Source organism: Lutzomyia longipalpis, chromosome 1 (assembly GCF_024334085.1).
Source record: "Lutzomyia longipalpis isolate SR_M1_2022 chromosome 1, ASM2433408v1".
Classification (NCBI taxonomy): Eukaryota; Metazoa; Arthropoda; class Insecta; order Diptera; family Psychodidae; genus Lutzomyia; species Lutzomyia longipalpis.
This window is the reverse complement of record NC_074707.1, coordinates 8,695,968-8,723,869: the sequence shown is the minus strand read 5'-3', so window position 1 is coordinate 8,723,869 and position 27,902 is coordinate 8,695,968. Positions and strand designations below refer to the sequence as shown.

Below are 27,902 nucleotides of genomic sequence, written 5' to 3'. Positions count from 1 at the left end.
GATCGGGCTCAAACTTGGTATGAGCACGTTTTAGACATCCCACATTACGAAAATGGTGGTGGAAAATTTTTGATCCGGCCGGCCTGCCGGCCGGCCTTCCGGCCGGCCTTCCGGTGGTCCAAACTTTGCCTTATAACTCGAGAACAGTAACAGATAGAGACTTCCGGTTTGAAATTTTCTATAGAAATGTGGGTGTAAAATTTCATTTTTTCGCATTTTCAAAATCCAAGATGGCCGCCGTCCGCCATTTTGAAATACCGTCAACCACTTCCCTTATAGCTAGAGGTCTGAAATTTTATTATGTTGTAGAGCTCAGTGAGATATTTTCATCAACAATTCATACTTGACAATCGGTCAAGTCGTTTAGCAAATATGGCGGTCTAAAGCAAAAAGTGTTTTTTCGATATATCTCGAGAACGGCTTGACCGATTTTGACCATCTTGGTATCAAATGAAAGGTATTGAGAAGCCCTACAACTGTTTAGAACATTTCAAGTTTCAAAAACATCCGCAAGAGGCGCTAAAAACAAAAACAAAAATTGCCTAACTTTAAGGGGCAATATCTTCGAATTCCGATCATAGATTTCCTTGAATTTTTGATATGTTGTAGCCTGACTCAATATCTTTCACCAGTCCGAAAATGAAGAAAATCTATGACGCCGTTTAGAAGATATGGCCATTTGAAAAATTCTTGTATTTGAAAAGTTCTAAGAGCCATATCTCTTGAACGGCTTGACCGATTTTGCTCATCTTAGTATCAAATTGAAGGTTTTACAAAACTCTACAACTTTCTGGAACATCAGAAACCTCTAGAACCATTCCTTGAGGACAAAAAGTGCAAAATACTGTTTTGGTGAAACAAAAATCCGCCATTTTGTGTTCTGGAGGTGACCTTGAAATGTATCGAAATATATGTTAGATTATAGCTTATTTCAATACCTTTCCAGAACTAGTCAAGAAATTTCTGTAGGTCTATTAGAACTTAAGATATAAGCATTTTAATCTGTCAAATTGCTAAATTTTACAAAAAATCGACCTTGCCTACTAATACTACTCACAAATTAAATTACAACGCATAGACTGACCCATCCGCGTTGTGGTATACCAACTCTAATAACTGGACGCGTTATGATTGACTTTTTTTCATTTTTTTTGTAGATTTCAAAGCGTTCAAATTTATTGTTAGTGTAAACGGACTTCAAAAGAAAAACTCATAACTTTTCAGTTTTTGAATAAGAGCCAAATGTAGCTTTTGGACTTACTCGTGCGTGAGTAATGCAAGTGATTTTCGTGATCCACTCGAGCTACCTGTGAGAGTGGTTACCTGTGACGTCAGTGCTTTGATTCTATGAATAATGATGTGGATTTAAATGCGAGGACATGATTTAGGATCCCATGCGAGTGTCCCCGCAAAATTCCCCAGAAAAACAACCAACCCCACAAATAGCGGCAGGTGTGTGTGAAATGCGAAAGAGTTAGAGGGTGGACAGGTACAAACCCACCCGCCCCATCACCCAGCATCATGTCCTTCCGTCGCAGCATCATCGTTGGCGGGATCCTCATAATTTTCCTCATTCTTCTCTCCAGCTTCACATTCTACCTCAGCCTGGGTGAGTGTTGAACGAAATGCACAGATAAATAATTTTATAGTGCCCACTGTCGCATCACCACCGTGTGCTTTCTGCACTTTATAAACTCCCTTCATGTAATTGAGCTGCTCCTTTTTTTCAACTTCTTCTGCTGCCACCCCCATCCGGCGGTGGTTTTTTATTCTTCCCCGAGCCGTCGTAAAATTTTTCATTTTTCTTGTCACTCCGAAAAATGTACATATTCTTTACACTCCTCCCCCTCCCCCTGAAAGGGAAGCATCTCTTATCCCGTTTAATGTGACGTAGATGCGCTGAAGGGAGAGATAATCACGCTGAATGCTCCTTATGCCACGAGTATAAACTTTAATTTCAAATGTACATTAACGGCCTCCACCCCTTTTTATTTTATCCTTCTTATCGCCTGCACGGCTTGTCTTTCAAGTTCAACGCGTGGTCCTCGTCTGTTTCACCCCCTTCCGTGTGCTCGAAAAAGCTCCCGCGGGAGGTATAAGCACCTCAAATAAGCTTAAAGCACTCTATTATGTATAAAGCTCTCAATATGTATAAAGAGAGTCACGAGAGGCACGAATAAAATGCCTCCGAGGCTTTGTGTGTGGAAATTTTTTGTGAAAATATCAATTTTATAGCGCACACCTTCGCGAAAAATAATTTGAGAATAAATGCACTGAAATGGGGGATGAATTGCGTACGCGCGGGGGAGTGTGAGGGGGAGGAAAAGAAAATTGAGAATGAAGGGGGATGACTTTGGGGGAGATAAATCACTTTTTCGCCTGACTCTTGTCAGTGATTTATCCGCTTTAGAGTGAGTGCTTTGTGTTGAAATGGAGTACCTCCAACATTCTGCACTTTAATTGATTTATCTATCCATTTGATTCTTGTGGCGAGGTCCCAGTGCTGAGGTATGTAATTGAGGGTATCCTCCTCCGCCCATATTAACGTATATCTTTCTTCACACAAATAATGATGACTTTCACAGAGTTGAACCACACGGTAAAGCATCCTGTTGATCCTACAAAAGAAGAGTGGCAAAAGAATTGTAAAATTGTTGTAGAATTCTTTTTTTTTTTAAATGATTCTTTTTCATGAGTTCTTTTGAATGAATTTTTGTTTAAGAATTGAAATTAATGGAATAATTTTTAGGCTTTTTCTTTTAAAAATAAAGTTCAGTAAAAAAAATTAAAGGAATGCTTTATTTGATCCTATGAAGAGAACTCCAGAATGGAGCCAAAGAAAAATTCAGCAAAGTTACTCAACTACAATACCTAAAGTTAATCAAAAGCACAAAAGGAGCTCACATATTGCTCCCAACTACTGTATACCCACTTTAGCAAAATCCCATAATAAAATCCCGATTAGGGCGATTATCTCATCGCATCAGCTAGACAAATTTCGGCTTTGGGACTTTGCAACTCTGGGGTGGCAAAGTGTGGCTCCCCCGCATTTGCGGGAGATCTCACCCAAAGTGTCCTGAAAGCGTTGCTTAATTGAATGAATTCTCCTCGGTGTGGTGGCAAAAGGAATGGAAAACAATACAATCAGTGATGAGTCTTAATGACTCAGTGGAAAGACACTCGTCTGGAATGTTGGATACTTCACCACCACTGCACATTCCGCAGCGTGTCTCAGCACAGGACGACCAAATGCTGGGTTGGATCATTTTAAGTGTTTCTGTCGGTAACCACAAGAAGAATGTCCCATTAATTGGCATCAGGCACACACACACAGACGGAGGATTCGAGGATTCTCAGGAATGTGCCCACCCGGCCAAGGATTCAGTGCGTGGGGGTGGCATGTGGGGGAAAACTTAGCATTTGAATGTCACACAAGATGATACCGAAGGATATTTGGGTCATCACCTCAATATCCAAGCCTCTATTAAATAAATACAGATTAGTTTAGGAGGGGTGTTGGAGGGAGCTTCAGCTCCGCATGTGACCACACACTAACCAATGTAGAGAGAGAGGAGAGAACATTTTCCACCCCACACCCTCGCCTGAGATTTCCCATCTCATACTCCGGAGGAAGTTTCCAAGAAGTCCGTCGGTGAATCTTGAAATGTAGAAAGTTTTAATTTAATGCAGTTCCACTGAAACCCTAGAAATCTCCTGAAATAATGAAAAAAGTCCCTTTTTCAGGCATAAAAAATATTAATTTTTAGATACAGGACCTTTTTCTAAGAAGTTTTTTAAATAAATTGCTTTTTCAAAATTGAAGAGAATTTAATCTTGGAATTGAAGAATTTTAACGAAAATCTTGATGTTTCTTAAAAAAAAATTAGGAAAATTCTTCATTGAATTTTTAATTCATTTAAAACAATTAGCAAAAGTTCCGCATATAAAAACCCCTTCCTTGGCAAATTTTCTACTAATTTTACAAATCATCTAAGCTAAAGGATAAAAAGGATTAGGTTTTATGACTTACACCACTGTTTAAGCGGGATTAATGTATTCTATATTTGTTCTTCCTTTGCGCGCGAGAACATTCTAAAAATAACCTTTATTATTATTTTTGGCTTGATGTCAGCAAACACATGCCCAAAATTTTCCTACGAAAACTTTCGAAACTTTTCCAACTCCTCTGCCCTTTTTTTGGGTAGGGTGTGTGATGAGAGTATCTCTTTTGGTGGTGAAGAAGATCTTGTGCGCTTAAAGCTCTAAGGGAGGATGAGTGTGTATGTGCAGAAAACAAGAAGAAACTGTGAGTTTTTCCCTCAAATTTCCACCATCAGACCCACCCTCATCGTGTGCTCGAGAGAGTATCTTGTGTCAACCACACGCAGAGCGACACGATGTCATTCAATTATGTTTACACCAGTGCTAGGCATTTCATTGACTCTCCTCTCGTTGAGGGTGGATTTTTTTCGGGGTTGTGTACAAACCGATGGCATTTTGATTCCTTCCGCCCCGTCGATGGGGGTTTGAGTATCCTTCCGGCTTCACTTTTATTCTCAACCATTTACGCACGATAAATTCGCGCCATCATTTTGGTCGCCATCGCGCGCGCCCAATTTCAACGGAACCACACTCGAGATACTCTTAAGGCGCGTCTTAATTGGCAATTAATTGCAATTGTTTCAGAATGGCGGGGAAAATGACACACATTGTTGAATTACTTTTGTGGGAAATTTATCGCCCACGCAGATGGGGGCGAGACACTCATTTTTCATTTCCGCACAATGGAAAAATTTTTCAGGCCCAAATTATCCTCGCAGGTACCCAAAGCTAAGGAGTCAATTTATTCTTCTGCTCGATTTATTAACAAAACAATTGAATTCCCCGCACTTATTATCTGTTCATATTTCCTCATGAGAGGTCCTTTTCTTGTTGGGGCTTCTTAGTAATTTTCATGATAAATTTGCCTCTGTTGCGGTTTAAATTGTTTGAAATGATGAATATTTTATTTTAACGGACTGTACAATGTGGACTTGTAAATCCATGGGGGGTTTCCCAATAGATGGCACTATGTAATTTTGTATTAAAAGCTTCCAAAAAGTTGCTAATTTTGGTTTTATAAAATAGATTCGAATTTTTAAGTTTTTAGATTAATTAACAATGTTAATTTGTATTTACATCAAAGAGAAAGATTCTAGATTCTAAAATCTAGCTTCTACTTACCCTAGACAAACACTTCTCTTAAAATAAATCCTTATTGGCTCTAAATTTTTCTATGACAATGAGGATAAATTTCAACGTATAAACTTGAATGTAAAGCCTCAATTTTTTCTAACTTGCCAGCCCCTTACATTTTACGCAATATCATATGCTTGCGACATACAACATAAAATTTTGATAAAGAAAATTATTTATGTAGCAATTTGTGTAAAGAACACCAAGCACCAGGAAACATTTCACGCGAGAAATAGGAGATGGTTACAACTTTTCCGTCTTTTGGAGCTCATCTGATAATTTCTTGATAATGTGCGCTGTGTAGAGTGAAAAAAGTCCCTCAAGTGCTGACAGGGAGCTTTCACCGCATAAAAGAATCACCCGCACGTGGAAATTACCAAATGAATTGAAATTAGTTTCCACCATCCGTTTTTTTTTCTTCTTCTCCTCATCTATAAAATTAAATTAATCTTAAGGGGCAGAAAGGAAGCACCTCAAGCTTTGCAAATTGCTTCACAGATTACTCTCAAAGTGCCTCTTCCTGTTGACCGAATTATGTCCTCGCAGTACATCCGGGTAAGATGGAGGAGGTGGAGGTGAAAAAAAATTTAGACAAAAAACCCGTCATCAACAGATACGCAGAGATTTGCTCTGTGAGGGCGGGAAGAAAACAGAGCCATCAATAGTAGGGCACACAAAAAGACTCCACTCCAATCACAAAGTCGATAAATCTTCGCTCTGACTCCTTTTGCTGCCTCAATTGTTCTAGTTGGTTGACCCCAGACATCCCATGAATTTCTTTTCGTCCTTTAATTGGCAAAATCCTTCTCAGGAGGAAGAGCTGGTGGGACAAGAATCATTCAAAATTTATTCTAGACGAGGTAAATTGTCGCTTCGCTCCAATTTACCTCGCCCCGCTTCGCGGGGATTTGTTGCGCTTCGCGCAAATTTTAGAGAGAAAATAAATTGTGATGGTTTAAAGGCAGATTTGGGCCACTTATCAAACCCAAAAGAAAAAACTTGCAAAGAGAAGAAATCATTTTCATACAACACTTTAGGCGCCAAATTCAAAAATTTGCAAAAACTGCATGAAATCTCTATGGGGGCTACATGAAGGGGGGCTTTGGGGGGAAAATGAATACGGCCATCTGAAACCGCCTGTTATAAGGGGCCTCTGTACCAAATTTCATCGCGATCGGACAAACGGTGTGGATTTGTATAGAAAAGTCGGAACGACGATTACCAACAAACAGGCCTTTCTTTATTATATAGATGGGAAGCTCTCATCGAACGAAAAAGAAAAAATTTGCAAAGAGAAGAAATCATTTTCATACAACACTTTAGGCGCCAAATTCAAAAATTTGCAAAAACTGCATGAAATCTCTATGGGGGCTACCTGAAGGGGGGCTTTGGGGGGAAAATGAATACGGCCATCTGAAACCGCCTGTTATAAGGGGCCTCTGTACCAAATTTCATCGCGATCGGACAAACGGTGTGGATTTGTATAGAAAAGTCGGAACGACGATTACCAACAAACAGGCCTTTCTTTATTATATAGATAAAGAGGATAAAAAAGGAATTGAAACTTCTAGATAAATTGTTAAAAGAATTTAATCTCTGTCGATTATTTATTTAGTATCCTGAATAAAGGATTTAACTAGAAAAAAATTTTATCCGTTCCGGGAATTAAATAAAATTTCAAATAATTTCTAAACCTTTTTTCCTATTTATTTTGGGAGTTTAAATTTTATATGTTTTATTCTTTCAATAAATTTTCAGGACACTTTCAATATCCTTAAAATTAGATCCTAAAATTTAATCTATGTCCTTATCAACTCACTTTCTAAGATGCCCCTTAATAATCTCATAAAAGAAGGTTGTAAAAGTATGAATAATTTCCCCACAAGACAATGTTTTTAGATTTCATGATCTATTATTCAAGCAGAAGGTCCCCCTTCGCAAATCACTTTTGGGTGGGAGATAGCATAAAAGCATTAACCTCTTAGCCTAGCTAACAGGTCACACAGGATTGACAAAAGGATCTAAAAGGTAAACTTCCTCATAAAATTGCCGGAAGGTGGAAGAATCCTGCCCCACAATTCAATAAAAGTGCTGGACAAACGTTCGTTTAACTTCCCACACTTTCCCTTTTGTTCAACAAATAAAAATCATCATTAAAAGGAGTGTGAGAAGGTTGTATACAGAGGTGGAAAGACAAGAAGAGGAGAGTCTTTGAATGGATTGGGGTGGTACATAGCAAGATCATCACAGCTCAATGAACCTCTTACGTGAAAAATGATAAATTGGCAGGCAAACTCCTCGCATTGAAATTGCCCGGCAGGGAAAACTGCTGATGATTTTAACGGCATTCGATGCTCTTTCCCCCCAAATATCTCCCCCAGCAAACCCAGCAGAGCTTTCACCAAAATGTTAAGCTATTTTTCGCCACACGATACACTTCCAATACAAAACAGGGTGTATTTTTGGGAGGGTGCTAGACTGTGAAAAAGGGAAAAAGAAAAATCCCTCAATCGCCATTCAGTGTTCTGGTCCATTTTCCATGGGGATGGGTGTATGTGTGTGTTTTTCCCCACGGAAACCGGAAACTTTAACCGAAACCCCCAGCATTTTCCATTCATTCGTCACACTTCTACAAAATTGAGGATGCTTCATGAACTTTGGCGACCTCCACCCAATGAATCAGCATTCTCTACACCACCCCCTCATGTGCTTTGGGTTTTGGAGATTGGGGTGCCTGGAAACGAACATAAAATTCCCAAGTCCGTAAGGTTTATTAAATAGACGAAGAAAAAGGAATCATATCGGACATCCTGCAGTACTGTGCGAGGGGTTGCCCATCAACACACATTCCTCTGCATCGTCTAACAATTTATATTTGGGTGATGTATCATGAAAATCATTGGTGATAACACTCTTTCACTGCTTCCCAAAGGGCCCAGCTGAAGGGAGATTTTTCCCCTATATAGGCCGTACATGTGAGGATTGAATTGGAATCGAATTGGGGGTTGTTTTTTCTTCTTCTTTGTAAACCAATTCAATTGGATTAGGAAATCAATTTGTAGGTGGAAATTTTGGAAAATTTCTTTGATTCCTTTTTGATTTATTTTGTTGGCATTTTTTTTTTATTCTTTTAGGCAGAATTTTTGTGATTAATATTAAAATGAAAAATTTGCGATCAAAAGTCACACACAAAAACTTACAAGAAACTGCCACAAAAAGTCATTAAATTTTTTATATTGTTGTTGAAAAGTTCAGATTTGTGAGCATGTATACATTGGGAGAACATAACAACGGTCGCGAGATAACTTTTATATATTCTGGACAGCAAAAGGCGGGCTAATTTTCTCGGGATCTAACGGCAACAAGTCCGCATGCCAACTTTTCTTTTTCAAATTATATCTCTCCTCACGAGGAAAGAAAAGCAATAAAATTTTGAATTACTTTTCGCCATGAGCTTTCATTCTTGATGGGATTTCTCTTCATCCCCCCGTGGGAGTTGTGTGTGTGTGTGAATAAATTTCACCCCTTCGGCGAGACTTTAGGAGAGACTTTGGGTGAATTTGCGACATAGGAGCAGCTCTGTGTGAATTATGCATACGGCGTGGAATCATTACAATTTGTCCACACACGATGATGGTGGGGATCAGTGCACAACGAAGCTTATTATTTGCAGGGAAATCATTTGCCACCCCCACACGGGGCAAGAAGGAGCAAAAAAAAGAAAAGAAAAGAACAAAATAGGATGAGCCCTCATGAGAGAACATATGAAATGCGGAAATGATGTAGTGAAGCAAACGAGCTTTTTGTCTGGTGAAAAGCTCAAATATTGCAGGATGTCCCAACCCGCAGGAGCCCTATATATGTATGCGGGGGAGGCTATAAGACATCCCCAATGATGAGATTTCAACCCTCACGCTTCTCATTTTCTCAACATCTCTATGGTATAACCATACATTCATATTCTTCTACAACATACATAGCTCTGTCTATGGAGCCATTTTCTCCATGAAAGTATAAAAATTTCATTTTTTCACCCGCCTTCAGCATTCTCACCATGTTCACCCCGTAAAAGGGCTCACACCACCCACCCTTGTGCGGTCTAGAAGCTCAGTAGACGACACAGGATATCCTCTAGAGCATGAGAAGATCCGATTTCAATTTCAATGGGAAAATATTTAAATCAGTAACATTGTTTAGGATTTCTCTTTGGCATTTTTCACACGTCTAAGTGTTCCCGACACACGGAAAAACATCCTGCCAAGAATTCAATTTGTCACCGCAAGTGGTTGGAAAAAAGCTCCACACACGAGTCAAGCTTTTTTTTGTCTATTGTTGTAACACTTAAAGAGAAATATATATAGAGAAAGTGACCAATTATACGAGATACGTGGAACACAGATGGAATTGTAAAAACTTATGATCCCTCAGCAAGAGCAACTTTCACCCACGCGCGCAGGAATGTACCATCTCTATTTGTTCTGTGACCCAGCAATTTTGATGCTGGATTGATGTTCAAGAGACTTTCTAGATGAAGATTTATTTTTGGAAAATTAAGGCTTTTAAAATTGGATCGATTTCCGTAAAGAAAAATTGTTAGAGAATTTTTTGGGATATTTAATTTTTTATAGGATCGGTTTGCCTATTCTTTTTCTAAATAAAATAGTATATCAAGAAAAAAATCTTTCATTTTCCTTAAAAGAATTTTTTTAGAAGGGATCGTGATCAATATTTTCATTTAAAAAAAACTCGTGGAAATTGTTTTCCAAGAAAAACGAAAATTTTCAAAATAGATTTTTTACAACATGATTAATTTTCTTTGTTTATTTTTAATTAAATTTAAATATTTGAATTTAAATCTCTGTGTGAAAAGTATCAGACAAATTCAAATTTTATAATTTAATTTATATTTTCTTGACCTTTTAACTCTAATCTCTCATCTTTATGCAATCTAAATCTTCGTTCCACGCGACGAAAAACAAATGAAGAATCTCTTCTTTGCCCTGTGAGAGAGATTGTGAGACTTTGGTGCCCAAGATTGAGCAAAACTTTAATTAATTCCCTCGAGATTATCCCACAAATTCCGTCCCATCTTTCTGGGGGAAAGTTTTTCTTTTACAACCCCAGCAAAACTAACGCGGATGCTTTATAGGCAAAAATTATGCTTTATCTCCACCATCATGCGAAATATCTTTCGTAACATTTCAATAAGCGCCACACCACGTGTCCGTATGTCCTGCAATTGATATTCCGCTTCCAACCATTTCAGATTTATTTTCATTTGCTCGCTCGGCAGCAATTCACAGAGAGTGTGGCAAAAAGCACCCTGTGAGGAGCTTTTTTATAGACGCCTGTCTGATCCTAAAATTAGGTCCAGTTTTTTTTAGCACGGCCATTACATGAGATTGTCGGAGCTTTTGGAATGGTGCTTTCTGGGGGAAATCCTACATATGTAAGGTCCGTTTATCGTTTTGCATTTTAGTCTTTTAGCCCTAATCTCACTGAATTGCGCCTTTTTGTGTGCCTTTTCACGGTCAATATGTGGCCTGTGTGTGTGTTATGTCTGGTGTTGTGATGAAAAAGTTATTAACCCCCGAGAGTGATCAGAATGATAATTTTGGGGCGTTCTACTGTGGGGATTCTTTTCTGTCGTTAAATGGAATTGATTATGTTGAGAATTTGTTGTTTCGCATTTTTAATAATCTTCTCTACTTTTCATGGAAATAGAGGAATTTTTCATGCAATAATTTTAATGGCTTGTACAAGAAACTTTAAAAAAATGATTTAAAGTTATAATTTAAATTAAAACATTCCTTTTTCATTTAATTTTTTCAAATTATAAATTCATTTCTAAATAAGATTTCTTCTTTCTGAATTTTCCCCTAAATTGCTCAATAGCTTCAAATTCACGCACAAATTGATCAGGTCCTTCCCATTCGTATAAGTATCAAGAAAATGAACTTTCCGCAAAAATAAATAAAACTCCGCAAATAAGGATAAGACTGTGAAATCCCTTAGGTCGATTTATATATCCGCAAATTGTGTGATCACGAAGCATGAAGGACTCAAAAGAAGTGACGAGGATGACAAAGTATAAAATCCTCGCACATCTGCCGAGGATATTCCGTGAGATGGTGGCATTCGCGAAATTCCTGCTTCCTTTTCCTCAAACGACCGTGAAATTGTCTAAATGTGTATCATTTTGGTTGGGGCTAAAAGGCACCCCACTCTACCCCCGTAAATTGGGGGGATGAGCAATGGAAGTGAGGGTGGGTGGATCAAGTGTGAAAACAAGAGGCCGTTTGACGGTGGTGCGAATAGGTTAATAAAGCCCAGCCTTACGGTGGTGATGGGGGGCGAGGATAAAAAAAAAGGCAGAGAAAGGCTTCCGAATTGGGGGTGTATATTCCGTGCTGATGGTACAAACGTGTCCATTTACCAATGCCAGTGTCACCATTTTGTCCGCATTTATAAGTTGTTTTGTATCATAGTGCCAGCCATTTGAGCCAATTTGCCCAAAGACACTTTATTTATACATTTCATCACTTTTTATGGAACGAAGATACGTGCGATAGCACTAACTTCTTTTTCAAGTCGTCTTACATTCTCTCTCTTCTTTGCGTGTTGGAAAATGAGAAGAACAAGCATGTAGCAAATTGTCCTAATGCGATGATTCTTTTCTTTTTACATATATGTATCTATTATGCATATATATTTGCCTTTTTCCAGGTCCCTGCCCTAGAGGCTCCTTTGCATGCGACAACGGAACTGTTTGTGTCCCCCAGAGGGCCATTTGTGACAATCACAGCGATTGCAAGGACAAGAACGACGAGGATCGAGTCATGTGTGGTAAATTGAAATACCTACACCTCTCTTTCTGTAACATCCTTTTTTTTTTGGGGGAAGAGAGGCGGATGGGAGTTTATTTTCGGAAGCCACTCACCTCAAGAATTTATATCCTTATTAGCTTCTGACTCCACACTCTTTTCTTCCATCTCCACCCACGCAACATCCTTCATGGGGACATTTAGGTATGTTTTATGGAAGCAAGAATGTCGTTAGCTTATTACTTTCCCGAGTTCTCAGCAAGAATGGCACGGTCCTCGAGAAGAACAAAACTTGCGGTGAGATAGAAGTTTAATAAATTTTCATTTGTGCACCATCTTTCCACCTGAATTATCACACACCCCGCTACAACACGCTAACTCATTTTGGTTGGTTATTAATGGGAAAAATTTGTCGTGGCAGAACGGGAGCTGGAGGAAAAGATTGAGGAGACCCAGTGTAGGTGCTTCTACTCATCTGTGGTATTCTGCAGGAATCTCAGCCTCACTAGCGTCCCACAAATCCCTACCAATGAAGTAAGATGTTTTTTTCTAACGTCTTAATGGTCCCACTTTTTATTTAAAAAAAACTTCAAGAGTAAAATTAAAAATTTTCAATTTTTTTTCCATACAGATTAATCGACTCTACTTGGCCTACAACAGCATAAAGCTAACAGGAAAGTCCTTTTTGGGTTTACAGCTTGAATATTTGTAAGTATTTAATTTTCATTCTCACACCGAAAGTTAATTAAGGCATCCCGGGGAATTAATAATTTTCACCCATCATATTCAAATTTCTCCAGAGATCTTAAATTCAACAACATATCACATATTCCCGCCGACACGTTCAGAGGGCAAGACGCACTCAATAAATTGTAAGTCTTCCCCACATCAAAGTAAAACCCGACAAATCAGTTAAACGTGCGTGGGTGGGTTTGTTTTGGTTTCTTCTTTTTTTTTTGCAGGTACTTGAGCAACAATGAGATTGTCGAAATTGTACGTGGAACCTTTGCGGGGCTGACGAAGCTCCAATTTCTAATGTTGAGATCCAATCGACTGATGAGGCTACCCCTGATTGAATTGCAGGACCTTCAGGCACTCGTAATGCTCGATTTGTCGCACAACAGACTCACCCTGACTGGTGAAGAATTCCCCGAGATGCAGAACATGTATGATCTGATACTCGATGGAAATCTGATTGAAGAAATTGACGACAAACTCTTTGCTCGATTGGGACACTTGCATCTTCTGTGAGTCATATGAAGAAGATTTTATCTTAAAATCCTTTTTTATTTATATTCTTTTGCATTGATTGAGCCTCGGATTGAGTCATTCCCTTTCGTGCGTCGATGTTTGTTGCGCCAGGGACCCATAAAACCACACATACCAAAAGCCAAACCCATTTAGCCTCCCTTCCTAAAGCCATACTAATAGATTCCCCGGGCAGCTGAACTTGTGTATGCGGGGACAATGATTTATCCTTGCCCTAGATTTTGATCATACCTCTACCGAGCATATTTCTTTAAAATAAATTAGTTCAATCTCACGAGATGAAGTCTCTCAACCCATGGAAGCTCTCTATATATAGCGCACAAATGTTGGTGTTTATGTACATGAGTAACTATACCCAAGTTCTTTGACTTGTCGCAAATGGAAGCTACAAAGTGGCATCGATTTATTGAAATGCTCCTTATGCAAGTCGCGATGTAATGCGGAGAGAGCAACAGTTTGTTATATGCAACGAAATATGTTGTTCCTCTACGTTTGATGCTTTTGAAGGCACTCCCGGATGATTAAAAAGGATATTTCTATGCTTTCTCCATATCGTGATGTTATTTTACGTATTTTACAGTTCCTAAAAGGAAAGTTTAAGACATTTTTATTATAATTTCTAAACTTGAATTTTGAGAGTAAATTAAAATCTTCTAAGCAATAAACGATTTATTCTTGGCTACAATTTTCGTGGAAAATTATATATTTTATCAATCAGTGTTCTAACATTTCTTGCGGGTAGTGTATTTATTTATTTCCCCGCAGAAGACATTTAATCTTCACATATCTTCCTTCCTGTGACTGCGATAATTTCAAACATACAGTGTCGAGAAAAATAATAGGACCACCAATATAGGTTTTAAATGTACCCTTGACTTCAATCGCCAATATCTCAGGCTGTGGGAGACAGATTTTGAAAAGTGGCATAGATTCGGAAAGCTACATTCATCCCCTTTCCAACGATGGTAGATTTTCGAAAATCGGCCCATCCGTTCAATTTTGGTAGATGATTGAACAAAAAGTGGCATTTTTAGTATAGGTCTACTTGAGCGACTGTCAAAAATCAGCCCCTCAACGGATTTTGATCACCCCGGCAGTTTTGGACAGGGGAAGAATGTAGCTTTCAGAGTTTTTTGAAATTTTGAAAATCGGACACCCAGAAAAAAAGTTAGACGGGTTTTTGTGAGTGGTCCTATTTCAATAATTTAAGGGTGAAATTACACAAAATTTCATAACAAGTTTTTGTAAACTTTTATTTTTTTTAAGTGTTTATTTGAATTTAATTGAGTAAAGTTAAAAGGCTTATAGCTTGCGAAAATAAATTTTTCCTAAAAAAAAAATAAAAATTTGTTATGAAACTTTGTGTAAATTAGGAAGCATTTTAACCCTTAAATTATTGAAATAGGACCACTCACAAAAACCCGTCTAACTTTTTTTCTGGGTGTCCGATTTTCAAAATTTCAAAAAACTCTGAAAGCTACATTCTTCCCCTGTCCAAAACTGCCGGGGTGATCAAAATCCGTTGAGGGGCTGATTTTTGACAGTCGCTCAAGTAGACCTATACTAAAAATGCCACTTTTTGTTCAATCATCTACCAAAATTGAACGGATGGGCCGATTTTCGAAAATCTACCATCGTTGGAAAGGGGATGAATGTAGCTTTCCGAATCTATGCCACTTTTCAAAATCTGTCTCCCACAGCCTGAGATATTGGCGATTGAAGTCAAGGGTACATTTAAAACCTATATTGGTGGTCCTATTATTTTTCTCGACACTGTATGTATATTTATGCGAACATGATGAATTTGTGTGAGGAAGTCTATAAGAAAATTTCCTGTAGCCCCAAATTCAAATTCCCAGCAAAAGCCACAAGGAAGGCGGAAGGAATTCCTCACCTATATATTCACTCCATCATATGCTATGTATATACATTTTCATTAAGTAGCTGTGTGAGAAAATCTAAGATGTGAAGCTGATATTTACAAGACTGCGGTGATTTTGCTGGAAAATTTAATAAACACAGGGAGGTAAAACTTTTCCTCGAGTGTTCATTTCCCTCGTGCGAAGGAAGACAATTGAGTGTAGATTGTCCTCGCCAATCTCATCTTCATTGTGTGTCCCTCCCTTTGTACAATGGGAATATCGAGAGACCTCTCGTCGACGCATGAGGGATGAGCCGTGTAGGGAAATTGTGAGAGGCGAGAAAAGCGTGGTGTGTAAGACAATGATGGGAAATGTAACTAAATTAGGAAATTCCCTCCACACCGTGTGAGACACAAAGATAGTCCACCAGCTTCACGCATTTCTGTGGTTCGAAATACGATCACACCATGCGAGAATTGGGGTGTTCCATCACTTCTGCTGGGGGTTGTATTGTTGAGATTTCTTTCTCAATGACCTACTTCCGCATGTTCCCAATCAATTTTCTCTCTCTCTAAGACATAGCAAATGGAAATCCCAGCCATAGGAACCCACTCCGTGGCAGACAAGGGTGGTTTCATCTTCAATTTTTCAATTCAAAAAGTCCTCGCCGCATGTTTATGTTTCACCCAAAATCATCCCCCGCGCGCTATTTCCTCGTCACTCTCAGCAGGATGAATGAGGAGGACTTTCCCACACCCCCACACTCCTCGTCAACATGTTGTGCAGTCATTTGTGCTAAATATTATGTGTATACACTCGCTGTGTACTCTGTGTCATCCCTCCCAGCCACTCTCTTAACCATTATATCGTACACCCGCACCATATCCCCCCCCTGAACGAAAACATTTTGCAATCTCACAGAGTGTTTGCTCCTCTTTTGAGAAAAATTCCACGCGAGTGGATGCGAGCATCCCGAGAATTTTCACTCAAGGAGCTGAATTTTGCGATATCGATTAAAAAACAATGTACAAAAATTCCATGTGGAGAGAATAGTTGCAATAAAAGCAATTTATTGGAGAAGACGCATCTTCCCATCTCTCGCACAAAGTGTCGATGGCAATAACCATCAAAATGTTGTGTGTCGAAGAAATCAGAGGGAATGCCTCGCATCTCAATCATGCTGCCTCAACCACCCTCCTTTCCCCGCATCAAACCTGCTCTCATTAGTTCGCCTTCGGTTCCTTCTTTCGTTCCTTCACCCCAAACTCCTCCTTATACGATGAAAATGATATATATGTGTGATGTTTTGTTGATATATTCTTTCCCTCGTCCTTTTTTTTTTACTTCATCCCAAACCACCCTCCGATGGGACGCACTTGCCATCTGCAATGGAAACACTTAAGGAGCCTCCACAGCAACCGTATCAGAAGCATCCATCCGCATGCATTCAAAGGGTTGACTGACCTACGAGAATTGTAAGTGCACTCACTCAGTTTTCCATTCAACAAGGGTTCTTTAGCTAGTCGTTGCGATATTTGAGTTGATTGCGATAGGGGATGTATTGAAGAGCTTTCTTTCATTGAGCTTTTTGAAGAATATTCCTTCCCGAGTTATTTCTTTTATTGGAAAATCTTTCAATTTTTTACGGAATATTGGGTTTTATTCTTAGGAAAGATTCAGACAATTTTTATGATTCATTTTATTTAAAATTGATCAAATTGTTTGCAAAGGAATGATGTATTGCTATGAATTCTAAAAGGTAAAGAAGAATCCAAATTAAAGAACTTTGAATGTTATAAATTCAATTTCTAAAGACAAGAAAGCTATAAAAACTTGTTGATTTTACAGCTCAAAATTATTTATAATTTAAATTATAAGGAACTTTAAATTATTTATAAAACTCTGCAAAAAAATTGAGCGAGTTACCCGGCGCCTCCACTTTTCATTTTTTTTTAAATTGTATCTAATCTGTATGTTTAAATGTAAAAATCTAACAAAAATTGTTAGTTTAAAAGTTAATTGTTTTATGAATTAACTTCTTCTTCATCTTTTTGCAATTTCTTTTTTTTAATTAGTCTGTAAATTCTTAAAATTAGTCTTGATTTTTAATTTTTTTATATAACTGTTGAAAAGTTCCTTTATTGTACACACCTTTAAAGAAATATGATTGTAAACTTCCAGTTGCTCAATAAATGAATTTAAACATAGAAAATATTTCCAAGAATTCGAATTAGATCTCTCAAAAAAATCTTTAACATTTTTCTTATAAAATTTCAACTAAAAAAAAAATTGAAAAATCAATTTTATATTAAATCCCAAAAAAGCTCAATGATCCCCCAACGTGATTACAAACTTACAACGCTTCACAGCTCACAGCTAACAAATTCCATATGTTGGGTACCATTAAGAGCATGAACTGAAATCGCTAAAATGCCATTTGCTTCTCTAAGGAATGACCTTTAATTGCATGGGAAAAAGTAAAGAAGCAATTTCTGTAAATCTAACCAATATAGAAGGGGTGGTGTGAGAACGATTTCCCCGCCATGGCACATAATGGCATATAGAAGAAGAAATAGTCAAGATTGCTCCATTTGAGGGAGAAAAATAAATATTTTCCCTATTGAGGATGGTTCAATGGAGGATAAAGGGGTGAAAGCAGAGAGGGTAGTAGGGTCGTCACATAGGGATGGTGTATCTCTCGTACCCTCAATTGACAGTATCGCCTCGCAAAAGGGGTGGGTGAAACTTTTCCCTTGCTCAGTGGAGCTTGGGAACTTGGTGTTCATTATAATTCAATTAGCACCCCAAGAGATGGAGAGTCACATAGGAAAAGTGTTACAACGGCAATTGCTGCGAGGCTCGAACATGGGGGTGGGATGTGTGTGTGTGAATGAAAGGTGAAAATCGAGGTGAACATCTCTCCAAGTCGTGCGTAATCCTTGTACGGGGTTGGGGGCCAAATAATTGCTCTCAATTTGCTTCTTCGACTCCACCTAATGGCGGTTTATTTTCTTCCACACCCCTTTCTTTGCAGAGGACTCTCCAACAATCTCCTGCATCACTTGCCAGACACGGTGCTCACCCCGATGTCGCTACTGGAAGCTCTGTGAGTATATATTTATTTATATTTATACATCTATACCAGCCGCCAGAAATTCACTCTCCCCCCAGAGAAAAAAAATGGCTACAAGAGGAAGAACATTGCGTGTGGGTCGGAGAATCATTCACCCTCTCGACCTCCTATTTGTGGGTGGGGGATGGGAATTTCTTGTGAATTTGTCATGTAAGACAAACAGAGGCATTCCATTGGGGAATCCACCCAATTCACGCCAATGGATTAGACATCAATTCATCGGCTTCGAGAGATCGATGGAGCACCAATTCCCGCGAGGTTTGGGCGTTTGCCACCCCCATTCAGCGTGAAAGTGGCAAAATGCGAAGTTGAATATAAATCGACCGCCAAAGGGTCGTGCTGAACAAGAGTGCTCTTGCCCTTGTACAAATATTTTCTCAAGCCAAATATCGTGTCATTATCATTCATGCCAGGAGTGAATTTCAAATCCTCCCCTCCTAAATGCCCATAAACGTGTTGACGGAGCAATCAGAGAGCGATGGGAATCCATCATGTCCCACGAATATTGTTCCTTGCTGGGTGTTGTGTCAACCTCCACTGGAAGCTTGTCCCATCGTATTTAGGGCTATAAATTACGTGTAAATGTGACTCCATTGTCTACAGGAGCAGGAGTGTCGGGAATTTGAGTTGAAGAACTTAATTACAGCTTAATAAATCTTTTTAAATTAAGAGACTTCTTAAAAAATAATTGCATCTTTCTTGCATTTTTAATTAATAAAAAATATATGTAATCCCTTCTCAGTTTTAAGGAGGAAGTCCTTAAAACTATAATCAATTAGAGAAGTTTTTACATTTATGGAAAGCTGATTTGCTTGAGCTCCTCTACAAAATACTCACGCATAGTTGAACCACCCCCACCAGGCGTCTCCATCGACAGTTGCGCATAGTAAGACGATTAAAATATATAATTCTGCATTAAATGAGATACTCAAAGAGAAACAACCTCTAAAGGAGAATTAAATTAAAGCTGCAGATATTATTTAATTGAACAGAAGTGAAACAATGCTGCAGAAATATGAAGAATTATGTATACAAATGCATTGGATAATTGCCAACGAAATTCTCAAAATAAGCGCAGAGTTATATTAAAATATGCTAGACAGTTTAATTAGGAGAATGAATTTGGTGTGAACAAATTAATTACGTAATAATTGCATTTTTCACCTTTGTCTGAATCAATGTGGTTTTTGAGGGAATATCGTGGGATTTATGTTTGAAGTGATTTTTTGAAAAGGTGAAAGAGCAATGAATTTCATTTCGTTACAAATTAATTTTCATCATCAGGGGATGCATGAATTTTGTTGAAAATTAACCAGAATCAAATTAAGGGGAAACTATGCTTAATTAGCCTTCACACTACACCTGTGGGTTCTATAAATAAATTAATTATTAACAGAGAAGAAATAAATCTATTTTCATTCACAACTTTCATGCGAATCTGTCTTAAAACTTTCTCTAGAGAAGATCTTCTCGTAGTTTCTGTGGGAAAATTTATATTTAAGTCTCTCTGAAGCACTGAAAAGCTCTTACCTTTGAATTTCGAGTATTTCGTGGAATTTTCTACAGTAGAAAATCAAGAGGACGACGCTCCTTACAGGGGGACTTGAGTAAGCAGAAAATACTCAAAAAGGCGCCCAAAATGCTTTGGAACTTTGGGCACTTTGCACAAATCCAACGAGCCTGTATTTAGTGGTTTGGCAAATATTTAGCCATCTAACAAATTGGGCGAGTGAGGCCAGCTCCTTAGCACACGCACGCACCCAGTTCTCCACCCCCCATAGCTGATGGAATATTCTTCACTTTGTGTGATTGAGCTAAACAACACGTTCGGGGCATGGAAGTTCAACATAATCACGCGCCCCGGGAGCAACAAGGCAAACAAGTATCAATCTCTGCTACACGGAATATTAAAATGGGATTAATTGACACTCCTGGCAAATTTAATTTCATATACACGTGGCCCCCAAATTGGGCGACATCGCAGACATACCGCGTTGTCCTTTTTGTGGGTTCAAGGAGCCACCCCACCGCCACCCCCACATACGCACCTACCCGCATGTGACGCATATTTGATGTCTTTGCAGGTTCCTCCAGAACAACACCATTAACATCACTGCCAAACTTTTAAATCTCAAGAATCTACAATTCTTGTGAGTAGACTTTTTTTAATTTTTAGTTCTTTTGCATTTTTAACCCAGATGTGCTAAAGAATTTTTCAATATTCACGAAATTTAATTTTAAAATTTTCGAAAAGAGTCAATTTTAAGCAAAATTCTTAAAATTTTGCTCAAGAATTTCTAATACTCTTCTTTAGATTAATTTATTATTTCAATTTTATTAAATTAAAATAAATAAAATTTATACCTTTTTGTTCATTTAAAGTCAACAAAAGATTTTTTTAAAGGACCTTTAAGCAATTTTGAGTAGAACTAGAAAACTCTTTTTAAGAAAAAGCTTTTTTAAATAAAAACATCTTTATAAAATTAAATTAAATCTAAAATTTCCCAAAGAAATCTCGATGGAATTGAAATAAAGAACATCGATGCGGACGCCGTTTCGGGGCTAACAACTCTCCAATCCATTGTCTTCACAAAATTCTACTACTGCGGCTATGCACCGCATGTGAAGAATTGCAAACCCAACACAGATGGAATTTCCACACTCAGTGATCTCCTGTCCAAGCCTGTGCTGCGCTACTCAGCCTGGCTCATGGCTCTCGTGACGTGCATGGGAAATGGCCTAGTTCTCTGGGGTAGATTCGCACTCAGGGATGAAAATCGTGCTGTCTCCATGGTCATCCGCAATTTAGCTGTTGCCGACATGCTCATGGGCTTCTATCTGCTCATCATAAGCATCCAGGATTTTCGCTACAGAAACAGGGTGAGAGTGGCTTCGTGAATTTTGATGAATGACCAAACTTGAGAGCGATAAATTTTAATTATCCTCGCTTTTGGGAACTTTTAATGTTCCCGAGTTTTCTTTTTTTTTTCTTAACACTTCATGGGAATAAAAAAGGAAAAATTTTGGGCAGTTTTTCCTTAATATAAATTTATTATTTATTTATCATTCTCTGGATTTTTTATGCGAAGTAAAAATACGTTGATTAGGATGCTGGAAGAAATGTGGCTAAAGATGTGAGGAAATATTATTCTTTGTGTTCTAAAGAAGACTTATTTAATTGAATGGGATGCATCATCATTTTATTGATTACTTCTCTCATTGCCGGGATTAATGAATAAATTCGCCGTTCGTGGATTTCACAAAATCTCTTGGATGTTTGAGGGGAATTTGTTTGCTCTTCGTGATGGAATTCACATTCAAATTGTTGATACTTGCGTTGCCTTTTTAATCCTTTTTTGCATCCCTCGTGTTACAGTACCACGAAGTAGCGCAGGATTGGGCGTCATCGTGGAATTGCACACTCGCTGGACTTTTGGCTATGACATCATCGGAGGTCTCAATGCTAATCCTGGCCTTTATGTCCGTGGAGAGATTCCTCCTTATTGCCGATCCATTCGGTGGTCATCGTAGGCTCGACTCCAGGAATGTTCTCACGTCCATGATTGCCATTTGGACTGTTGGTGGCACCATTGCCATCATCCCAGTCATCCACTGGAGATCCAGTACGCGTTTCTATGGAACTTACTCCGGCACGTGCTTCCCACTGCATGTGCAGGAGCGCTTCCCCCTTGGATGGCAGTATTCAGCATTCGTCTTCCTGGGCGTCAATCTGTCCCTCTTGATGCTAATTGCCAGCCTCTACACTGCCCTCCTTATCTCTATTTGGCGAACACGAAGAGCAACACCCCTAGCTGTGCTCGATTGTGAATTTGCCATCCGGTGAGTTTCCTCACAATTTTAATTTCCCCTCCAAAAAAAAAAGAAAACCCAAAAATATGCCTCAATATGTCTTCAGCACAAAATAATTCCGCACAATTAATTCCTGCAGTAATCTACAGAGAGAGAAAAAATTCTATAATAAAATGCGGATGTGCTCATACATTTCCCATCCTCTTCCGGTCAATCAATCACGTTCCACATGTCCTCTTTGGTCCTTAAATATATAGATGAAGATGAATTGAGGTCACATTATTGGGGGCGATTTTTGCACTGACACACTTTCACCCCTCCCCCTCCCCCCGCAGATTCTTCTTCATCGTCCTCACGGATGCCACATGCTGGGCCCCCATCATTGCCCTCAAGATCCTCGCATTTCTCAGCTATGAAATATCAGGTGAGTCACATTCTGTACACGTCTTTATGAGCACCGCAGAAGTGCTGCGCTTCATTGGCATCGTAAATGCACCCACCACCCCCTATCAACCCAATGCTCAATGGCGCGAAAAAATCACTTTACAGAAGGCAATTAAAAAGGTGAAGAAAAGAATGCTGGCAATTCCTGGGAAGGAAATAAAATTTAAAGGGGAAGATTTCAAAGGAAGATGATTTTTTTGTGGGAGAAATAACATTTTTCGACTATTGAGTACAGTACTATTGGAAAGGTAGGATACTAATTGCCCCACTGCGAAGGCAAAATTCCTCATTCTGAAGCCGTTTTACCGCGGAGAAGTCATTTTGACGACGGTCCTACCACGAGAGCACGACTGTATAAGAAAATTATTTCTTTCCGGAATTAATCTATTAAAATAGAGATTTTTTATAATGAATTCTGGTATTTTAATAAATCATATTTGAGATTTTTTTTATCAATTTATTTTCAATTTCACCCAATTCAAACACAAAACATGACTATCTTGCTGAGATAACCAAGGCATTCCCGCGAAAATGACCTCTTATCATTTCTACTTTTAATATTTGTAAATACAAAAAAAAATATCAATCCTCAAACAAATGCAAGAAATTATCTCTAAAAATTCGAAAAAACTCAAGATATGTGTCTTAAAAACGTAACAAAACATTTCTGAATGAAAAAAAATATATTACAGCAAAAATTTTAGCAGATAATAATCCTCCTATAAAAGCCACTTGGTCTGTGCCAAGAATGTTCAGTTTCTTCTTGATTGTTACCAAGATACATTTAGCATTTCAAAAGAAGTTTACGACTTCAGTGATTTAAGGAAAGAAAGTTTAGAGAATGGATCTTTGGAGGTAATTTAATAGTTTTTTTTAAATCAAATGCCTTGTAAAAATTTAATTCTATGATTTATTTTATTTTTTTTATATTTTCACACCAGAGGAATTTTCCTTCTCATCCTTCTTAGTGTCAACGCTTTAGGACAAGAAGAACAAGAAAACATAAAATGTAACAAATACAAAGTCGATGAGGAGACTGGGTTTCAATATTACTCTACAAATTCAAGAGGATACAAAGACATGAGAAATAGTTATCATTGCATAATTTTGCAATCTCCTGAACATAATTTAGTTCATGCAAAATTCATTTCCCATCTCTCAGTTTTGGACAAAAGTTTACAATTTTTTTCCAATAATTTAATTGCGATAATACCATCACTGCAGAAATTTACCTTAAGGGATACAAGTGTTACGCATATCCCTAAATTATCCCACACAAGCCTGAAAATAATAAATTTTTCATTTAATAAAGTCAATTCAATTGAGAAGAATGCTTTCAAAGATTGTCCAGCTTTAATAGAAATTGATATATCAAATAATGAATTATCATTTTTGGATAATGAAGTATTTGCTTCATTAAAAAATATTTCAAAAATTAGATTAATATTTAACAAGATTAAGAGCATATCGGAAAATGCTTTCAGAGACTTAAATGTACTTTATTTAAGTCTAAATTACAATGAGTTGGAAGAAATAAATTTGGATATTTTTAAAACTATTGTTGGTTTGAAATTATTAGAGTTAATCCATAACAAATTAAAGACCGTACACTCATCCTTGCCTTTTCTATCAAAAGATTTTAAACTATTTCTTTCTAATAATGAATTAATCACTTTGAACTTGAAGCATATCGAACCCTTAGCTCTATATGCATTGAATAATCAGCTAAAAAGTTTTACAATTGGAAAAAATTGCCAACATATTGAAATTCAAAATAATCAAATAAAAGAGATATCCCTAAAAGATTCCTCTTCAACACTAAATGATCTTTTTCTAAACAAAAATCCTTTGAAAAATGAAAATTTGAAGGAAATTTGCAAATGTACGAATTTAAATATATTATACCTTAATGAGATTGGTATAAACTATGTTGGAAGTTGCTTTTCCAACATGAAGAACTTAATGACACTTTCGTTGGGAGGAAATTATGGGAGCAATTTTGGACAAAATAAAAGACAAAATATTTTGAAAATACAAAATATTTTGACATTAAATGTAATTTTGCACAAAATATTTCTCTAAAACTTTTGTCAATCTCTCCACAAAAGAAATTTTTGCAATTTTAGGTACAATAATAGGTGAAATATTTTGAAAAACTGAAAAATTTTGACGTTTAATGCAATTTTAGACAAAAGACAAAAGATTTTTTGTGTCAATCTTTTGACAATCTTGTGAGAACGTCTCCACAAAAGATTTTTATAGGAGAATTGTAATTTTGCACAAAATAATTTATACATTACACAAGAAATATTTTGTGTTTTACAAGCATCTCGTCGAGGTGCTTTTATAAAATCAAAATCTTTTGTCAAACTGGTGTTTACGCGTTGCATTTTTTAAAAGTTTTCTGTCATGTTTCTCGAAATAGGGATAATAATGCAATTTCGGGTAATTGTGAAGCTTTGTGCAAAGGGAATTTGTGGAATGATATGAAATTCAGCCAATTTAGCTGTGTCCATTTTCCCTTTTAGCGGTGTTGGGCAAAAATGTTATGGAGAATTTCTCTGTCTTTCCGGCAAAAATTTGGGAGATCGCTGACAAGTTCTAACCCTATATAATCAGGATTTTGGATCAGAGATCCCTTCCCTATGTTCCCGATGCGACTTCTTATGTGCAAAAACGAAATATGTAGGGCTAATTAATGCAATGAAATATGAGTCAATCAATTCATGTAAAAGAGAATCATATCAGAGTGACTCATTAACATTTTCTTGGTGTAATGAAAATCGAACTGATGAGCTAGAAGCCAGATGGTTTTTGATCTTCCCAACATCCTTAGGGTACCAAATAGACTACACGCATGCTTGACTTAGTTTCCCTAAAAATTAATTCAGTTCAGATTGTTCAATTGCCCCAATCGTAAACATAACCTAATAGGAATGTTATCTTCTTCTTATTTTTTCCATCTGAAACTCTCCACTCGAAAGAAAAAACACGTCACAAAAGACGACAAAATATATCAAAAGTCTCCCAAAAGATATTTTATTCAAAATTGCTCTTCATAAAATGTCTTTTGTAGACTTCACAAAAGACAAAATATATTTTATTTTGTCCAAAATTGCTCCCTATATTTCAGAATTGTACGAAAATACTTTTCATCCTGCAAATAACATTCAAATTCTGGATCTATCAATAAATCATTTGGACTTATTCCCAATGATGTTTTTCCCAAAATTAGAGGTTCTTGATTTGGGCAATAATAGAATTTTTGGATTTCCAGATAATGTGAAAAAACATATGCCCAAATTAAGAAGAATTAACTTACTTAATAATAGATTTGAATGTACGGATATCCACAGAATTATGCGTATTAGGCAACAAGGAATTCTAATATTTGACTTGAATCAATCAGAATGCATGAAAGATAGAAACTACTTTATAAATTTTTTATTTTTAGAAATTTACAAAAAGATATCTTTGGTCATATCACAGATGAACGAAATTAAGGAGTTGAACCTTGAAAGAAATGTCAATAATATTGAGGAAATTAACACAATTGAAAATGATATAAAATCATTAAAAGATATGCTTTTGAATTTTACCAAGACTCAAGCAGAAGACAAAGAGGAAATAAATTCAATAAAAAACGATGTAAAATCATTAAAAGAAACGATTAAAGAGTATAAAACATTGCATGTGGAAGATAGAGAGGAATTGCAGAAATTGCAGGTTAAAATTGACGCATTAGAAAATGAAATTTCTTCTAATCGAAATACTACCTTTATAGGCACCCTTTTTGATTTTCTAAAAAAGAAAATGAAAGAGAATTTAATTAAAAATAAAAATGACGGAGAAGAATAAAATGAAACTGAAAAAAAAAACCAAATTTGTAAAAAAAAGGATTGAGATTAAAGAAATGAATAAAATACCTTTAGTTACCTACATAGAAGAAAGCTATTTCTTAATGCTGAAGAGGAAGATTTGATTATGAAGTCGATTCTGTGTAAAAATCTATTCTTACCTATCCTATTGCTTAAAATGAGAAAAATTGGATATTTTTGAAATTGCTTAAAAATTGTAAAATCTTTCCAATTTGTGATTTTTAATCAACTTATAGTCGAGCAATAAAAGAAAAAAAAATCAGAAATCTTTCAGAATATTCCTTAAAATTCATTTCGAATTAAGACTAAGAGAATTGAGCAATAAATTGTCAAAATCTTTATTCATAGAGGTACTAAAAATCAGGAAAACTTTAAAATTTAAAGAAAAGAAAAAAATTAAATCCATTCAGACACCTTTTATTATATTTTATATGAAATAATTTTAATCAAAAAAATATTACAAAACTGTAATAAAAGATTTCCTTCAAATAATTTATCTCTTCAGCTGATATCTACGCGTGGATCGTCATCTTCATCTTACCCCTAAATTCAGCAGTGAATCCCCTCCTGTACACCTTCACAACTCCTCGATATCGCGATAAGATCGGCATGAAGGGGTGGCAAACTATCTTTGTGCGCCGGAAGAATGATGTGGGTGTCGTGGGCGAAGGAACTGCCAATGGGCTGACCAATTCCAATCCAGGTGAGTGAGAAAAGTCTTTAGGGCAGATCGCTTCACTCGGGACGCCTCGCGGTAGTAGGCGTGGGCCCCTGAGGACAACCTGTACCCCGCAAAAAATTCCCTGAGGGGCCCAAATGCCCCTCAATGTGGGTCAAGTGTTAGCGAGACCCGGTAATTTTCCTTACTCATTAGTTTCGGGCACGAAGAGTGCTTGCTTCTTGATGTTCTAAAGTAGACTACTAATCAGTGTTCTCCTCCCGAAGTATACAAGAATTGTTGCAAAATACCTTTTCTTCTTGCAGATGAATCCCAGGGAAAGATCCTTCCACTCCTGTACACGCCCAGCACGGCAAAACATGATTGGAAAATTTTAGGAAAATCTCTTGGCTTCTCACCACAAAATGGATAAAATCCTCTCTGTATTCTTGATGTCTTTTTTAAGTGTTTTTTCTCTCCTATATTATTGTAAATGTTTCTATATAATTAATTCTTAAGAGATAAAAAAAATGCATTTTACACGGTGGTGGAAGAATTTTACAACAAAAAAAAATGAAACCAATTTGAATGAATGTGATAAAAATAATTTTTTGGATGTTATTTATGCCAAATGGATCTCTCTTGGACAATAAAAAGGATTCGTCGATGATGCGCATTGTTTTGTCATTAAATCCCCTGAAAACAAGACTCCTGCCTTACCCTCCTGGCAAGGATAATCAAGCACATAAGTGATCAATGAGGAGACAACAGCAGAGTCGATAGATTAAT

The 27,902-nt window shown here is 37.2% G+C and overlaps 1 protein-coding gene and 1 non-coding gene across 2 annotated transcripts; one reads left to right on the top strand and one right to left on the bottom strand.

Annotated features, from left to right (window-relative positions):
- Positions 1-1,240: 1,240 nt before the first annotated feature.
- On the top strand, positions 1,241-27,783 carry LOC129787553 (relaxin receptor 1). The gene is made up of 15 exons (XM_055823261.1): positions 1,241-1,609; positions 11,962-12,081; positions 12,264-12,356; positions 12,481-12,593; positions 12,691-12,767; positions 12,860-12,931; positions 13,022-13,306; positions 16,594-16,665; positions 18,225-18,296; positions 20,408-20,473; positions 20,834-21,203; positions 21,700-22,163; positions 22,469-22,557; positions 26,961-27,158; positions 27,440-27,783. The coding sequence occupies exons 1-15, from the start codon at positions 1,522-1,524 to the stop codon at positions 27,544-27,546; spliced, it is 2,286 nt and encodes a 761-aa protein (XP_055679236.1). The 5' UTR covers positions 1,241-1,521; the 3' UTR covers positions 27,547-27,783.
- Positions 27,178-27,339, bottom strand: LOC129788220 (U12 minor spliceosomal RNA). The gene has a single exon (XR_008750333.1). It is a non-coding gene; the product is annotated as a U12 minor spliceosomal RNA (small nuclear RNA).
- Positions 27,784-27,902: the final 119 nt, after the last annotated feature.